At 43.3% G+C, this 18,424-nt stretch overlaps 1 protein-coding gene across 7 annotated transcripts in view; it reads left to right on the top strand.

Moving 5' to 3' along the window:
- Nucleotides 1-18,072, top strand: part of MAP4K4 (mitogen-activated protein kinase kinase kinase kinase 4) — a 173,099-nt gene extending 155,027 nt beyond the window's left edge. For all 7 annotated transcript variants that reach the window (XM_068425227.1, XM_068425229.1, XM_068425231.1 and 4 more), the window contains 7 exons: nt 3,384-3,527; nt 9,019-9,153; nt 12,094-12,194; nt 12,943-13,092; nt 13,907-14,066; nt 16,109-16,248; nt 17,404-18,072. In XM_068425227.1, coding sequence (XP_068281328.1) covers nt 3,384-3,527; nt 9,019-9,153; nt 12,094-12,194; nt 12,943-13,092; nt 13,907-14,066; nt 16,109-16,248; nt 17,404-17,487 — 914 coding nt within the window. In that variant the 3' untranslated portion in view covers nt 17,488-18,072. The remainder of the gene's footprint in view (nt 1-3,383; nt 3,528-9,018; nt 9,154-12,093; nt 12,195-12,942; nt 13,093-13,906; nt 14,067-16,108; nt 16,249-17,403) is intronic.
- Nucleotides 18,073-18,424: the final 352 nt, after the last annotated feature.

Genomic DNA, 18,424 nt, shown 5'->3' on the forward strand with positions numbered 1-18,424 from the left:
AAAACCCAGCGAGAGCTTTTCTCTGCTGTGTAATTTCTTGGCCAGAATCTATGAGGCCACCTGAACCTTTTCATTATCTAGATGTTAATAGGTGATGCTTATGTATATTACGTACATATCTATCTGGTATCCCTAAACTTAACAGACTGTAGATGTACATGCATACCATTTTAAAAACCAAAGAAAAGAGTTGGCCATTCCCCTGAGTCACACAATGATTGTATAGGTGCACTTCTCTTGTTTCCATTTTCACAGTGCTTTCCAAGGCTTTAGTTCTCTTTTGGGAACTAAAAAAGCATTTCTTGTTTCTCAGAACAGCACTGTTGTCCTAATCCTTCCTGCCTGCAAAGCCATGTCAATTAAATAGCTCTCCCGGAACCTTATGTTCCTATCTGCTGTTTTCTTTATTTCCAGAATTTACTGTTAAGAATTTTTACCCCAATGCTATTTCTGCATGTATTCATATGAATAATTCTCTGATAAAATGAAGACTTGTGCAAACGTAAACTTTCAGGCTCTGAGAGGGCGAAGGCAGAGAGAAATCATATGGGATCAGTAAAGATGACTCATAATTTCTGTGATCTGCCTTGTTTTGCCAGTAGCAATTTGTGTTAATGGTTTTATATTTCTTTGATCTATGTATCTGACTGTTACGGTGATTGAAAGTATAGGTGTAAAATCCTAGAGGTGTTTTACAGCTATAACAAAGCACTTCCTTGTTGAACATTTAGGGCCAAACTGATGGTGATGCAAGCTGGTACACATGCTTGTTTCTTGATAAGGTTTAGCTTCCTTTACCCTTAAGCAAGTTAAGCCATTTCATGGTGATGTTTCTTATTCAAAAAGAGGGAGGCTTGCTTTGCTTTGTTTTGCTTTGCCTTTACCAGTGGTAATGCCATAGTATCTGGCAGATTGCTGGTTGCATTAGGTCTATGATGCTGTTTCTTCCAGTCCTGAGTGGTGAAAGTCAATGTTAATGACGTGGATGCAGTAGCATAGATTTTTACACCCAGCCTCCACAGAGAGCCTGTACTTTTTCAGGAAGCATTTCAATTTGTTTGAAAAAACAGAACTGCTTAATCGTAGGGTGGCCATAGAAGAGCTCTGCTGGCTGTGAATAAAGACAGTGCCTGCTTTTTAAAATACAGGCACTGCTTGCCACCAGCATAGTACCTCATTAGTTTCATCTCAAAATCCATATTGCTAAGGGAAGGGGTCAGGGACGGGCACACATGTAAACTTGAAGCAGAAACAACTGCACCACAAAGGCAGCAGAGGAAGAGATGAGGGTGGAGGTGGGAGTGATTGAGCCCTGATGTGCAAAGAGGGGAAGGGACCCTGAGGGAGCAGTTTGCATGTGGATTGCTTTGAATTGTAATCCATGCTGGAAAAAATAACAAAAATATGTGTCAAAGCTGAATCATTTACAGCTTTAATCAATGGGTCCTGGAGCTGCAGGAAGGAGACCAACTGCTGGGCGCTTCCTTGGCTGGTTTGGTAAAGTTGCAGCCTGTGCCGAGCCCTGACTCAGTGCGTGCCTCGCTCTGCCTGCTTCCTTCTGCCGCTTCCCAGTTTGACAATGTCTCCCAGTACAGGAGATGGTTGGCGTGAAACGCTGACGGGGTGAAATGCCCCTGCAGGCTGTGGGATGGGATCCAGGGGGTGCAGACCCATGTGGGGGATGCAGAGGCAGGAGGATGGCAGGAAGTGGATGGAGGAGGTGTCAGCAGCTGAAGGAGAGCCTGGTAGGGAAGCAGGCCCTCTCCCAAGGCAGGCTCTGTGCCTACTTGCATCCATGGGCTCTCCTGCCTGGAGGAGGCAGAGGAGTAGCAGAGCAGCAAATCTGAGCACAGAGGTGTGATGGTTTCTGTGGACTGCTGGGACCTCTGAAGTTTCCTTACTGAAAAGGCAAGAGAGAGGAAAACAGAGATGCATGATGGTTTCTGACCACTCCATGGGCTATGTCTGTTTTTCTCATCCAGCCAGAGGCTTTTCAGAGTGCCCCAGCACCAGCAGCTCAGGCACCTTCCCCATCATTACCTCCTCCTGGCTGCTGCTCTGTTTCTCCCCAACATCCTGTCCCCTTTGGGAGACACCTTGTACCCCCTGGGTCAGGATGAATGTGTGCCCTCCCTTTTGGAAACCGCTCCCATGCCTGGTGGCCAGGGTGTTGTTCAGGTAGCGTTCCTCATCCTTGTGAGCAATGGCTTTTTTCAATACAGTAAGAAGGCATGTCACTACTATAGATTCTGACCGCACGGAGATACAGACAGACTCCTGTGCACTGGGCCCACGTGCTTCATTAGAAAAGGTTCATTATGGGATCAGCCCGGATGATACATCCATTGGCACCAGTGTTATATCTGGGGATTAATTGTCTGACTAGGGATTAAGGCCATTAAGCAATACAACTATGATTACCTTGTGTGAGTTTTGTTTTTCTTGTTTCTTTATTTTATTATGCTTAAGGATGACAAGTTTTACATTGGGATTGCAACACAGAAGTCTAATAAACCGAGTCATGCATTTGGTTTGATTTCCATTCCCTGTACTGTATCTGACCTGTCTCTGCACAATTTGTGAGCTCCTGGACTGAAACACTATTGCAAATAAATAGTTATGAAATTTAAGAGTGATAATATATTAATAGATTTTTAAAACCTAGTCTCATATATATATATACACATATATTTATTGCTAAAAAATGTAATTGATTTTAAATACTAAGGTTTTATGGACTCTTGGAAGTTCCAGTTCGAGTGGATGTTTGGACCTTTGTATAAAGAAACCGGCTTATTGACTTTTCTCATCTTGATCTTTAAGAGAAATCTGTGGAAACACAAGATCACTATAATTCCTCTAGTTTTAACATTGGGATGGAAAAGATTGTTGGGAAGCTGAGGACCAACCCTGTGCCTGTCCTTTCACAGGAGGGGCTGCACCACAATCTGTTTCTCCCAGTGGGGACCAAGCCCCTACCCCACTGCTTTTTTGTAATGTCCTTGTCAAGAGCATCCTGTTACCAACCCCCCTAGCAACAGCTAATACAGCTTTGGAATACATAAGCTGGGGTACCACTTTGTGCCTCACCACTCCTCCAACATTAGCGTTCCTTCTTGTTTGGGAACTGGTACTCTAGAAAGATCTCCGTGGTCTACCAGTCTCTCACTCTCTTGAACACTGCAGTTTCATGTCAGTAGTCACTGTGGGCAGGTAATGTAGAGAGCCTCTACGTCATGAGATCTTTTAGGCTACAGGCAGCTGAGACCTAACCAACGGTGGTTAGACCTTCTTGAAACAAGGCAGTTGCTGTATCAAGCATCAGTTCATCAGAGTATGTGGAAAATCTGCCTAACTTGGATCTTTGATTTTGTTTCTTCTAGGAGTGAACTTGTTAGTGGGCACTGAAAGTGGTCTGATGCTGCTAGACAGAAGTGGTCAAGGGAAAGTTTATCCGCTCATCAATCGCAGACGATTCCAGCAAATGGATGTACTTGAAGGGCTGAATGTCTTGGTGACAATTTCTGGTAAAGTTAACTGTTCAACATGTTTTTTTCACCCATCTGGCATGGCATGGCAGAAAGCTTTTCTTGGCAGCCTGTGTTGAGGAGGAAGTCCGGACTTGACAGAAGTCAGTGGGTTTTCCATCATTTCACCTCTCTGAGTCTACAGTTTGTTTCTGCAAGTGAATCATTTTCCACACAACACCCTGTGCCTGCTTGCCCCTGTCCTTCCTCCTGTGGGGTGGCCTTTAAAAATGCTGCATGGGTTTGGGGGAAACGTCTGGCTTTGTTTGTTCAGTGTTTGGGAGCTGTAAGTTAATGCTTTGTGAAGTTTGTAAAAATGGCAGTCTTTCCCTCTGCCATGGTTACTTTCAACCTCGCCTCTTTCTAACCAAAATATGATTTTCTACTTGGTTTTAATGACATCTTGTGTGTTAAAATCTGTAGAATGGGAGATGCTCTTGTGAAGTAGAGAAGTAAGAGTGATGTGCAAAGAGTGCGTGTGTGTTTGCGAGAGGGGAGTACAATGTGTACGTGATGTGGAAATTACAGCATGAGAAGGCAGATCTGTGCAGCTTTTGGCCTTGTCCCTCACTGGGTGCAACTGCAGTCAGCATAGCAATGGGAGATGAAGGGTGGTGGTGATTTTGTTTGTTTTGTGTGCGCTGATGAAAAATGTGTTTTGCGAAGCTTGAGGTTCCAGACTCCTTGGCTCCAGAGAGTTATTGCATAAGGTTGTCCTTCTGTTAAGTAACTTGATGTGGTGCACTGTTAATCTTCCTTCATAGGAGTTGTTCAGCCATTTACCTTCCTTTTGTTTTGGTTGGTTTGTGCAATCAACCTTTGCTACACTGTGTGTATGTGACAGGGAGAGGATGTTAAATGAGGTTTCTCACAGTGGCCCCTGTGTTGTCGTTCAGAGCCACACAAAGTTTTGTTGAGGCTCCAGAACCCCTCTGACTCCACTGGAGGAGCTCTCTGGCTCTCCGAACACTTGTGCAAAAGGACACACCTAGACAATTTAATGCAATTTAATGCATTAGTGGTGTTATGCTACTACAGGTCCAAAGAACTGTGTCCATGTTGGTGTCGTCAACACACTTCACGTCTTTCTAAAACAACTGTATTTTATTGGCTTATCACTTGCTGCATTCTCAGCTACAGCTATGCTGTGAAATCTTTAAAAAGAAAAGATGAATCAAGGAGGCTTTAAAAAAACACAACCTGCTGTGTGTCCTTTTGATGTCTAATGCTGTATGTTAAAATATAAGCTGTTTGAAATGCACCATTTGATAGAGTTTATGCTATAGTAGACCTTGTAAACAAAAATATTGTATAATCCAACTTGTGTAAAATCTGTTGGTTTGAAACGTACCTTAGACAGACGACAAGTGTCTGTGATTCAATTTTGTATGTAATTGTTCTAGGTTTATTTATGTTTGCGTCACTCATGATCTGAGTACCCTGACACATCCGTCGTCTTTGTTTCCTTCAAAACTATTGCTTCCTCTGTGGAGACATGCTACATTAATCCTTAAGAAATCATCTGATCTTTGGCTGGTTTATGCCTTCGTCTCTGTCTCATCTCCTGCGTTTTATGGGAGGTTACTGGAGTATGAGGCAGGAAAGAGGCATCCCTGCCCACCGAGAGGCAGGGCTGGGGGAGTGTACTCAGTGAAACAGTGGTGCTGTTGTGCCCAGGCTCCCCCTTACATCCCTCTTTTGGCTTCTGCACTGCAGCTCTCAATTTAAGCTACCCTCATGCTGGACTTCCCTTAGTGTCTTTTTATTTGTGGTGAGTTCCTCCACCTCTCCAGGCAAACTAGGAATGCTGAAATGAGGTCGTGTTTCTGCAAATGGCCCGTTTGGGCAGATTGGTTATGGAGCTGCTTCTGAGCTTCGTCCCAGGACTGCTACCGCTTCGACGGCAGTGTTGTTCAGCTCCCTATGGCGCACTCGGCTGTATGTTCCCTCAACTTTTTTTGGGAAGGGATGTGCTGACGGTGCTGAGGTCTGAAAGATGTCACCACATTGTGTGAAGAAGTTGCAGTGCATTAGGATTTTGAGGAGTTTCTCACCTAAAATTGCTTTTAATATACACTCTTGAGTCTGAAAACCTGAAATCAATTCTTCCCACAATTTATATCTGAAATACAAAACTTTTTGTCAACAAAGCTTTTCATACTGAGATACTGAGCTGCTACAGCTGGTACAAGAAAGCTTTGCAGGTCAAAGCAGAGCAGTTAATTGGTTCTTCGGTTCATACTGTTGGGAGGCAATAACATAGTTTCGGCTGCTCAGGTAATATAGTGCTGAGAGTCATAAAAATGCTGGAGGAGAGAGCAGCGACGTGCATACAGAACACACTCCGCTTGTGTCTCCCGGAGGGTTTTGCCAGCCCAGCTGGCTGATGGTGGCACTCGGGAAGGAAGGAAGGGATGAGGGAGTAGAAGAACTGGTTGGAATCTGCCTGCTTAATAACTAAAAACCACAGCGACAATAACAACAAAAACTCAATATAGGAAAAGGGACTTTGCATTTGAAACTATGTCTATGGGAGAATCAGAGCTGGGAGTTCTCATAGAAGTCACTGGCTGATCGGTTCATTTGATGGCTGGAGCAGAGTTTTCTTTCTTATTTCATGACCATAAGAATTAGACAAAAAAAAAAAGACCAGATTTTTGAGAGCTGTTTAAACTGACTGGTAGAGATTTACAAGCAGAAGGATCTAATCCCCCACTGCCATTATGAACGTTAAGAGCAGCATAACTTGTTGAAATACACGTATAACCATGTTTATATAACTAACTGGTCCTGTTCTTTTCATGTCAGGCTGCTGAAAGGCAGAGGAATTTCCTGTCTTGTGACTATCCTTGTGGTCTAGACACTAAAACACAATGGGAACACACTTGAGAGATTTCTCCGTTGTTGTTTTGAAAAATGTCTCTGGTTGGAGAGAAATACTCTGGTGCACATCATGTGAACAAAAAAAAAAAAAATTTAGCCATGTGCTGGGAAATTCCCATGTGTACTGTTTGTTCTGAGTCTTCAAGTTTGACTAAGCTACTGGGGTAATAAAGCCATGGAAATATCCGAGAGAGAATTTGTCTCTTGGTGGACAGGGACTTGTGATAGTTTTAAAAACATTCAGTGCATTGTACTGACCTTGAGCTCTCTGAGCTCTTCCTTGCCCACAACGGCAGTGCCTTCTGATCTGGACTATGTTCCCTATTTTTCAGTGTTTCTAAAAGGGCCCTTGTGGCTACCGTTTGCCATATTTTCATGGGAGGACCTTTCCTTGGTCAGATGTGGGACTTCTGGGAATATTGTTTCCTGCTCTAGTCCCTTTTCCAAATCTTTAGAAAGCTACAGGAGTGGTGGGGCTTTATCCCTTTATGAAACATGGCCTAATAAATATGAAGTCAGGCAATAAATCAGGGTGCTCATTTACTGCCAAAGCTGCCGTCACATTTGTAGTGGGGATAAACAAAGGACAGTGCAATGTTACTTCATATTTCATTCATGCCATCAGAGCAGAGGGGCTTTTAAAATTAAATAGCCTGTATTTGAAAACAGGTCTCCAGTTCCACTTTAAATTTAAGCTCACTGAACGGATTTTTGACTTTGAAACCGCCTCCTCTTTTCCTTCTGCCCTTCCTCACCCAAGTAATCATAAAAAGGTCTTTTAGACTATGCGTCTTTGTAACGGAACAGCTTGTGGTGCTGGAGTCCATGGAACAGCCTGTTTGCAAGCTGTACTTCCCTATGCGCTGCTCCAGCCCCTGCAGCTGCTTTTCCTCAGGAGCCTGGTTTTGCTAGGAGATCCCCTGCCATCAGGGTAGGGGCTCTAGGACCCAGGGTGGAGCTGGCTGGGCACAGCAGGATGGTCTCAATGCTCAGGCTTCGTATCCTTCTGCAGCCAGTATCCCCTGATGCTGTACGCCCATCCCTGCCTCTGAAATGAATAGCCAGCTGTGAACTGATCCATCAGCAGGCATCATGTGAAAACTTAAAAGACAAATTAAAGGCATTAGCTAAACTCTGTACCTGGATCTGGCTGGCAGGCTGCCAGGTGGACCGTCCTGACAGGTCATGGCTTTCTGCAGCATAGACCAGTACTGTGTCACTTGGCCAGCCCAGCACTGACTGCAGTATAGGTCAGCTGTCTTCCTCTCAGCTCCAAGGGCCGTGAAACACTGTCCATAGTCACCTGGCTGCCTCATCGTGGTTGGTGAAGCACTAGCATGGAGCTACTCCACTGACAAGTTGGGTCCCTAAGAACATCTCCTATTTCCTTTCCTTTCCTTGGGCAGAGACCTCGTGGAACCTTATTAAATGGCTCCCAGTCAAAGCAGGGATGACCTCTCTTCCTCACCTCCCACTTCATCTGTAGGACTGTAATGGCTTTGGTCAGCAAAGCAGCTGGAGGAAGGAGGATGCAAGCTTTGAGTATGTGCATTTAGGGCCACCTTCTCGCTAGTTCAGCAAATGCTTTGTAGGCCATTAGTTGTTAAAAGAATCACTGATAAAGTTTATCATGAATCTTGCTCTGCATTCAAAGAGGCCTACTCGTATTAAGAGTTAAGAGTCTGAGCTGTATTTTGATGACCGTGGCAGATACATTGTCAGTTGAAGATAGGGCAGCCTGGGCACGTAGATTCTCTCACCTGTGGAGAAGAAGCACCTCTTGCAGTTTCTGTGTGCAGCCTGATAAGTATTACACCCCTTGCAGTGCAAGGGAAAGGCTGCTGACAAGGCAGTCGTCAGCTTTTAGCAAGCGGATGAAGTTTGCATGGGCCGTGTGAAATTCTCTCATTGTAATTTCGGATATTGTAAATTTTTCCTTACCACAGAACTGGTGTAAAGTGGTTCAGTAATGAAATTGTTTAGTGCTGTATTTTGGTGTGCTTTTCCAACGGGGGAATAATGAACAATCTTAATAAAACTTGACCAGTTTGTGTCTCTGAGGATGATATAAGGGATGGAAATGTCCTGGTCACTAACTGGGAAGAATTTGTAAAATACATTTGATCACAGTATTCTTCTTCACTTTTGCTTCCTCCTTTCAAACCAGTCCTACTCTCTTCTGATAGCTGTATAGATAATTTTAGGCTTCAAATTCCATCCTGCTGCTCTCCTACAGTTTTGTGTGGAAAAAAAGCCGTACATGACTCTCTGGTGCTTTTGTTGTGGAATTAGAACCCTGTTCTAATAAAAGTTGTTTGCGTCGTAAGAACCAGACAACCGAAGAGCTGTTCCCTTGAGTTTGTCATTTCATGTTCATGTGGTGTTACCGTGTGTCTCTGTCATTGATTATCAGGAAAGTGTGTGTTTGGGTGGAGTCTGGAGTAAAGCTATTGTGGACGTAAAAACTGAGGGAGATCTCGGTGGCTGCAGCAGTTTCTCCTTCACTGTTGTTTTGGTTTGCTCTGCAGGGCTTTCTGTTTGCTTGGGCAGCTTTTTTTGCACTTACCTTCCTATGGAGATAAACCAATATTTTTCATTTTGTGGCCAGGTAAGAAGAACAAGTTGCGAGTTTACTATTTGTCCTGGTTAAGAAATAAAATCCTTCACAACGACCCTGAAGTAGAAAAGAAACAGGGCTGGACAACGGTGGGTGACTTGGAAGGCTGCGTGCACTATAAAGTCGGTGAGTAGCACATGCAATAATGAAATAGTTGGTATAAAAGCTGACTGAGAGAAGGAACTGCAGTGCGTGTAGCTGCTGGGTTTAGGTTTTGGTTTTATTTCTATCTGTCTTCCCTATCCCTCGGGGTAGACTTTTCTGGCAAAGCACCAGAATAGATGGCAAGTTGCTGGGTTAAACTGCATATGGGAGAGGTTTTGCGGTGGGATGCTGGGCTGTGAATTGGAGCGGGCATAAATCCCCATCTGTCTCCTTCCCATATTGGATGCAGCTTCCAGGAGAGTGCTAATATGGACAGTGAGGGCTGGTAACGTTTCGCCACCTCTGTCAGACCCTTTAGATAACAGAGGGACAACAGCTGTTCTCTTCATGAACAGGTTTCCCTGATCTTTTACCATGATGAAATCACATGCTGGAATGGAGTAAAAAAAGTCTCTCTCTTTCATGTATATTTTAAAGACTGGGTGGAAAAAAAAGGAAAGGCAAAAAAAAAGAGAGTGGGAGGAGAAAGCAAGCCCAGCTAATGCACGAGCTTTGGGGAGGCATCTGGGAACAGAAGCATATGTTTAGCTTCAAGATGATTCATTGATTCCCCTTAGCTCAATAAATTTCCTAATGCCATCTCAGATTCATTGCAGTACAGTTATGGGATGAAATGTGTTTTCACTAGGCAGGTGCCTTTTGGGTGGTTTTAAGTAATTTAAATGGATTTGGCTGGAGAAACTGCCACCAAAACTAGTGAAAGACATGTAGCATTGACAGTCAGCAGAGTACGCAGTGAGCCTGCTGCCCTGCAGGTGGGGATATGAACCAAAGAGCTCTTTCTCCTGCTTCAGTTTCATGATGCATCTTAATGGGCACTGGATGTTGCTTTTGATTTGGTTTTCTCCTAAGAGCCAGCTCCGTTCCTTTCCAGCTGTGTCAGTCAATGTGAAGAAGCAGCGATCGGACTGAGCTCAGTCTCCTCCTGTCGTGCTTGTGCTCTTGGAAAAACCTGCTAGTAAGGTGTAATTAATAACGATGGCAGTAAGTGACTGATGAACCAGGAACTTGACCCAGAAAACAATTAATAATGTACTTCTCTGGTATCATACCCCAGGGTGTCAGCAACATAATGAAGTGACCTGTTAACAGTACATTAACAGCTATTGAAAGGAGGTTTTCCAGCAGGGAAGCGTCTGAAACAAAGAGCATTCTCTTCGAGATGAAGAGGGGTTTGTTACCCTGGTCTGCAGCCTGGCACTGAACTTCCCTCTGAACCATAGATGTACAGTAGACTTCTCCAGGTAGTGAAAGGCCTCTTTGACAGCTGCGCTTCAGTTCCCAAGAAGGATGAGTTCTGCCAATAGTCGGGCTCGCGGCCTGGAGGCTGCCACCAAGGCAGCTGGCACTGATCGCTTCCTTGTCTCTTTGATGCAGCAGGGATCTTGGACGTCAGGGTGAAGTGGTATTTATGGATCTTGGTTGCTTCAGGCAACTTTTGGCTCCTCTAAATGATAAATTGCTCTTTTGAAACTTAAGTTTTGGGTGAATTCCCAGATAGCATCCAGAGCAAAGAATGAGGATTATCAAAGGTTCCCTTTCACAGATAAGGTGGTTTTGTTTGACAACCCCCTCTTCCCCAAGAAAAAATTCCAAGAAGTCTTGTAAGCTAGACAAGACTGAACAAAAGGTCTGTTTTTCAGTCGGTACAGCTGTGGAGATTGAGAGACTTTTTTTTGTCTGTTGAAAAAGCATCAAATCCTTTAACACTTACAGTTCAGTAGTCTTGCTTCCCTGCAGAGCAAAAGAGAGCAAGTAGTAGCTTTATCTCCCTATTGCCTACCAAGAGACAACAACTGCTGGCTTGTACAGTAGTAGGATATATAAAAGGCATTAATATAGTATTTATTAAAGAAGCCTTCTTCTCACAAGTCTGAGATTTTCACTCCTGCCATGTTTCAAAATCAGTTTTGGTTGGGAGATATAATGTCAGAAGGTGAAGGTGCACAGAATTACTCGTTGTTTTGGAAAAGTGTCATATTCCCCTAAAGCTCGGGGTAAAGATGTAGCAGAAACCTCCTGAGGTTTCTCAGTATCATCCAAATAATGCTATTTTTTTTTCTCCCTCAAAAAGACTGCTGGAAACACATTAACAGACCTCAACATTTGGAAGTCCCCATCATCTGTTCCTTCCCAAATCCAGGTGGAAGCTGGAAATGCAGATCCAGCAACACTTCTGGAATGGCCATTTCCAGACCTTATCAGTCCCTTCCTGAGAACAGTAGCAGCAAACAGATCTTGTTTTGATGGCTAATTTAGCCAGCTGTTTGAATGTGGAAACAGAGAGATTGAGAATTTGTGGATCAGCTATGTCATGGCACTTTATTTCTGATAAATTCTGTGGATTTTCTTTTTTCAAATGAATTATCTCAGGCTTTAGGGACAAAGGAAAGTGCTCCGCTATCAAACTTGCCTTTTGCTTTTGAAATGGACTTGTTTCTTAACTTTTTATTTCAGTTCCTTTTTTTCCTCCTTTCCTCTGAGGACTTTTGCCATCAGCTCAAAATATGACTGCCAGTGCTGTGACTGGAACTGCCAATACGCTCTGCCACAGTCATAGCCTTCTTTTATTGGAAATGTCCCTGTCTGAAAACTGATTTTCTTGTCTTTATGAGTAAGCACTGTTGAATGTGGAAAAAAATAAATGTAAATAAGTGTTTACTGACTAGGTAATTCGAAACATGGTGATGGGTTCAGTTACTGATAAGAGTAATTATTTTCGTGGCATAAATGTGTCAAAATACTTAACTACATAGAATTAGCAATCCTAAAATGCAGTGTTACTAAAAACCTCCAAATGTATGTAAGTGTGGAGAAATATTGTCGTTTTCTGCTTTCCTGAAGTAACTGGAATGACTTTGGAATTACTGCTGAATTCTTTTCTGTTTTGTTTGATTTCAGTAAAATATGAAAGAATCAAGTTCTTGGTAATTGCCTTGAAGAGTTCTGTGGAAGTCTATGCATGGGCACCAAAGCCATACCATAAATTTATGGCCTTTAAGGTAACAGTATTTTTCAGCCATACGTAGGATTTTCTCATAGCCACTTGCAGTTGTCCCTTTTACAAAAATGTTCCAATGTTTTATCATGACCGTATTACAAGTTCTTTGGTAAATCTGCCATGAACTTCATATTATATTTTAATTTAGGAGCTTCTTTAGCTCAAAGATGCAGTACACTTAAAGTTCTAAATTGTAACTGAGCATAAACTAATAATCAAAATGACATAATATCAGAACTGTTTGTTTCGCCTCTCTATAAATAAAACATGAGGCAGAGAGAAGTGAACCAAGTCTAAACATCTTCATCTGAGCAGAACAAGTCATTAAGTGATACTCAGCATTGTTATGTTTTTGAATGCAGCAAGAATGAAGTGATCTGGCTTGGTATAATTACCAAACTGATTTGCAGACAATCAGTTGCTGCCACTTGTGCAGATTGAAGTAAACACTATGGGAGTGTCAAATTGCACTGAACTTTGGGGAAAACAACTCTTACTAAAAAACAAACAGACCAACTAAAGTAAACCTCGCAGAAAAGAGGTTACAATATTATGTGATTGAAATGCAACAGGGTGCAGAGTAATCTGTCCTTGTCCATGAAAGACGTGTTAGCCTAACTGGTCTGGTGGATGGAGGCCAGAGGCGTGTGGGAGGAATAAACCCGTAAAGTGTACGTTAGAGCAAGTTTTTATGAAACTCACTGTGGTTCTAAGCACTAAAGTGAATCTCACTGATGGTTGTCTTACAGTCGTTTGGAGAATTGGTACATAAGCCATTGCTGGTGGATCTAACCGTAGAAGAGGGACAGAGACTAAAAGTGATCTATGGCTCCTGCGCTGGCTTCCATGCCGTTGATGTGGATTCAGGATCGGTCTATGATATTTACCTACCAACACATGTAAGAGCTGCTGCTGGGGTTGGGTTTTTTCTTTCTTTCTGTTTTTGCCCTCCCTCTTCCTTTCCTCAGATGACCAACATGTCAGGCTGTCCCTGTGGATCACTGCCAGATGCTGGCAGCAGTAAACTGGGTGTAGGGGTCCGAGCAGATGTGACCACCTGCGCTTAGGGGTTTGTGCCTCACTCTAAGTCCTCTCCTCATGATTACTATGTCTCCACAGTTGGGAGCTGCCCACTCAGGTCTGACATGGGCTAACGTGACTGTTTCAGGGGTAGCAGCTAAATGGCTGAGTGCATTACAAATCCTCAGCAGAGGCTGCAGGGAAGGTGACACTACAAACGACACGACAGCCCACTGATGAGATTCAACAGGGTTGCCAAAGACCAGGTGGCCTTAGCTACCAAGGTTTCCCGTTGGTCGTTGTACACAGAAGTGTCAGAAGGGCCTGCAGTATGCAATACACCTCTTCAAGCACTATTCACAACAGTGCAGAGATCAGAGATCTGTGTCTGAGCTACTTGCCCCAAGGCTCCCTTTCTGCCCATGGGAAGAAATGGGCACTCCTACAGAGAAGTTCGTCTTCCCTGTTTTCAGATGTCTGCCTTAAGATGGGAGCATTTGTGCCCCAAAGGTTCCAGGTCTTTGTCATCACTGTGTAGGGTGTCTAGTTCGGGGGGAGCAGAGTTAGCACTTCTAAAATGAGTGAATCCCTGATACGCCGTCAGCCAAAATCAAACGTCACCCAGCCCTTTCTCCCAGCACAGGCCCTGCGGCATTAAAACAAGAGGCTTCGTCTTCTCTTCTGTCTCTGTAGATCCAGAGCAGTATCCAACCTCACGCAATCATCATTCTCCCAAACACGGATGGGATGGAGCTACTGGTCTGCTACGAGGATGAAGGAGTTTACGTCAATACATACGGAAGGATCACCAAGGATGTGGTTCTGCAGTGGGGAGAAATGCCAACTTCAGTTGGTAAGTGCGTCGTCAGAGTCAAATACAACGTGCCATTAGGGAGCGTGAGAATCTGCACACGGGCAGAAGGAAGGTGCATCAGGTTTGACATCAGATTCAGAAGCAGTGATGCTGTAGTATTCCTGGAAAACAGCTGCGCAAAGTGGAGAGTAATCATACGGATCTGTTTTGTGCTGAGTTTTTAAGAACAAAACATGAACAAGCAAGTTGTGGACTTCAGGAATGAAAAACTTACTAGGGCCTCTGTGGGCTGCTGCAGAATTTTTACTAGACAGCCACAAAGTTGTGGAAACCCTTCAGTATAAAGACATGTAAGGTTGCAGATGGGTAGAATGTTATTATGGGTACTTCTGTGTAGATAACAGTCTGTATATCTGATTTGATGTGTTTAATTCACCTGCAGATTGCTTATCTGTGCTAGCATGATAATTCTCCCACATCTCACCCGTTCAAAATAAGGTAGTTTTGAGAGTGGGAGTAATGAGTGTAGCAAAATGGGCGCAGATTTGTTACGGACGCAAGTGCACACCAGGAGATCCCTCTTACTACCTGTGCCGCTGTATTTCAGCACCGAGTGTAGCATGGGCTGTGGTCACACCTTCCTTTTGGGCAAATGCATTGGGTTTGCATGCTTTGGAGTGGATGCCTGTATTAGGAGATTACTGCTGATAGCTGTTTGAGCAATGTGAACAATAATGGAGACGGAAATTTAAAGAAGTGTCATGCACAGCATGTTCACTCGTGTGGTGATTAACTCTTGACTAGATCTAAAAGGAAGCAGAATTTATCAGCTGGCAAATTGCAGAGCCTTTGGGGACTGGAGTGCCTGTGAAGTAAATGGCACTGAGGCAGCTGACACTATCTGAACATCTCATCTGACAATTTTTAGAAGCTATTTGGCCCAGTTACCACTAGTGACATATTTAAAAGTAAATAAATTTCCAGCATGAGGGTATATGCAATGTCACAGGTGTACATTATACTGTAGTAGATAATTTGATTTAATTTCACTGAAAATTAATATGAGAAAAAAATCTATAAAAAGGAAGTACTGCAAAATCAAATATTTTTAAATTTTGCTTGCTAAGAGCTATTGTTCTTAGTTTTATTTTTCTGTTAAGTATGCATGCAAATCAGAGACAACAGCTTATTCTTCATTAAGTTCCCATATGTTATTTTTGGCAGCGTTCCTGAGACTGTCCATCAAATTGCTTTTTGAATATACCTTTTCATAATGCTGGTGACTTTCTCCTTTATTTGATTTTTTTTACTGCTATCAAGAACAGATTTCTTTCCTCATGCTACTGCTAATCTGTTTCCCCCAGTGACACCCTAAAGGAAAAATGCTTGATTTTTTGCTTTATTTGTGCACAAGGGAAAGCGGTATGACAAATAGTAGTATTTCCACTTGGAGAGTTTAATATAAACTTCTTTTAAGATACACAGAATACTTTTTAGATCAATTTGCTTTCTCAAGAAGGAGAGCAGGTTTTTGAAGTATTACTCCTATGAAAGGAGGCTAGCTCTTTTTTTTTCTAGTTTTCTCTTTCCCTCTCCCCTTTCTCTGTTTTTCCTGCCAGAGTCCTTCAAGAAGGGAAAATAACACTGTAAGACATAGAGATGGTGCTGGGGACATACTGAAGTGGATGGATTTAGGCTGTTTAAACCTTGGGTTCTGCTTTCTCCTTGTCAATACCTAATTAGCCTGTCTCTTTGCCAAACTTGGGAGAAAAAACTGAGTAAAAACTCAATGTTCCTTCCATTTAATGGAAGGTTGGAAGGTTCCTATTGTGTCATGAATGCTCAGGCAAGACGTATATTACTAACGTGTAAAACCCACGGAGAAATAAAAAAAAAAAAAGGTATTTTTAGGCACCATGAAGATGCTGAAGACACAAATAGCACTCTGAACATGTGTATAGTTAAGTACATGAAGGTCGTTTTTAACTAGAGTGCGTCAGTATATTCCTCTGCTTTTTCAGTTCCTCCATATTGCCCTCTGCCTGTCCTAATGGGCCATGTGCTGTATTTTCTTTCCAAAGCATACATCCGATCCAACCAGATTATGGGCTGGGGAGAAAAAGCTATCGAAATACGATCGGTGGAAACTGGACACTTGGATGGTGTGTTCATGCACAAAAGGGCACAAAGACTCAAGTTCTTATGCGAGCGCAATGACAAGGTATAATTCTGTGCTCCCCCCACCCAGTTTCTTGCCAAGACGGTAAACGTGTGCTTTAAGTGGGTACCTCTGGTGGGTTGACCTCAACCAGCAGCCAAACACCCATCCAGCCTCTTGCTCACTCCGCTCTCCTGTGGGATGGGGGTAAAATAGGAGGAAGGCAAAAAGACCCATGGATCACGGTAAAGACAGTTCAGTAAGGACAGCAGAAGCTGTGCACGCAAGCCAGGCAAAATAAGGAATTCATTCACGACCTCCCATTGGCAGGCAGATGTACTGCTGCTTCCCAGGAAGCAGTGCTTCAGCACATGTAACGCGTGCTTGGGAAGACAAATGTCATCACCACGATGTCCCCCCTGTCCTCTCACTTTCCCTGAGCTTTTATTGCTGAGCTCTTATGAGAAGCAGCTGAGGGAACTGGGGTTGTTTAGTCTGGAGAAGAGGAGGCTCAGGGGAGACCTTGTCGCTCTCTACAACTACCTGAAAGGAGATTGTAGCGAGGTGGGTGTTAGTCTCTTCTCCCAGGTAACAAGTGATAGGACGAGAGGAAGCGGCCTCAAGTTGCGCCAGGGGAGGTTTAGATTGGATATCAGGAAAAATTTCTTCACCAAAAGGTTTATCAAACATTGGAACAGGCTGCCCAGGGAAGTGATTGAGTCACCATCCCTGGAGGTATTTAAAAGATGAGTAGATGTGGTGCTTAGGGACATGGTTTAGTGGTGGACTTGGCAGTGCTGGGTTAATGGTTGGACTTGATGATCTTAAAGGTCCTTTACAACCAAAAGGATTCTATGATGTTATATGTTATGGGACATCCCTTTGGTCAATTTGGGTCGGCTGTCCCAGCATTGTCCCCTCCCAGCCTCTTACCTGTACCCAGCCATGCTGGTCTTTGAGGGGCGAGGGGGTCGGAGAGGAAGCCTTTATGCTGTTCAAGCGTTGTTCAGCAGTAGCCAAAACACTGGTGTGTTAACACCACTGTTTAGCCACAAATACAAAGCCCATCACCATATGGGCTGCTATGAAGAAAGTCAACTCCATCCCTGCCAGACCCAGCACAGCACTGCAATTTCACTGTAAATATCACGGCAGTAAAGGCAAATTGAAGCCTCTGCTGTCCTGCCTGTTGAATTTACCAGTCTTTTTTCTTCACAGGTTTTCTTTGCCTCCGTACGGTCGGGTGGAAGCAGTCAAGTCTATTTCATGACCCTTGGCAGGACTTCTCTTCTGAGCTGGTAGAAGCGGTGGGATTTGGCGAGGAATTGCTGACATCAGAGTCTGAGATCTTCATAACTCGGAATTATTTACAACTGGAGTACAGACCTGCACGAATGCAGCACTCTGTAAATGTGTGTGCAGGCATCACTGGTGTTAGGTTTCTTTTTGGTTTTCAACTGAGGCTGCGGCGCAGCTGGTGCTGTAAAGATATTGCCATCAGGTGCTACAATATCTTTGAGATATGGGATCACGCTAGAAAGCTACAGGTCTTCTTTTCACTTCAGCTCCAGGATTCCTAGGCTTTGAAGGACTCTGTTTGTTAGTGTTAAAACAGAGGAGGGAAAAAAGGAAAAATAGAACCAGACTTACCATGAACATGCTGTTGAGTTGACAGGAGGCAGGCAAGAGAAGGTGAGCGGTGGTGTAGAGAGTCAGAGTGGCTGAAACAGAGGGCAGATCTAGTCTAGTAATGTTAACAATGTATTTAATTGACATTTCTTTTTTTGTAATGTGACAATATGTGGACAAAGAGGAAGGTGCAGGTTTTAAGAAGTTAATATTTATAAAATGTGAAAGACGCAGTGACTAGGATAACTTCTGCTTGGGGACAGGGAGGGTGGGAAGGGGCTCGGGGTGGAATTCTTGGGTTTTTTTGTTTCTGCAGTTTTATTTTGGCCTGGCCAATAACTTCAGTCATTTTCTGTGTACCAGGTATTGCCTGAAACGTGTGCAGATGATTAAAAAAAAAAAAAAAAAAAGGAAAAAAAAAAGAAAAAAAAAAAATTCATTTTCTATAATGAGTCTGTGTTAGGCCAGAACTTGGTTATGTCACAGTATTAGCACTGCCTCAGTTAAAGGTTTAATTTTTGTTTAAACCTAGAAGTGCAACAACAGTTTTACCACAGTCTGCAATCGCAGAACTAAAAAAGAAAAAAAAAAAAAAGAAATAAAATCCAAA

Source organism: Nyctibius grandis, chromosome 2 (genome assembly GCF_013368605.1).
Source record: "Nyctibius grandis isolate bNycGra1 chromosome 2, bNycGra1.pri, whole genome shotgun sequence".
Taxonomy (NCBI): domain Eukaryota; kingdom Metazoa; phylum Chordata; class Aves; order Nyctibiiformes; family Nyctibiidae; genus Nyctibius; species Nyctibius grandis.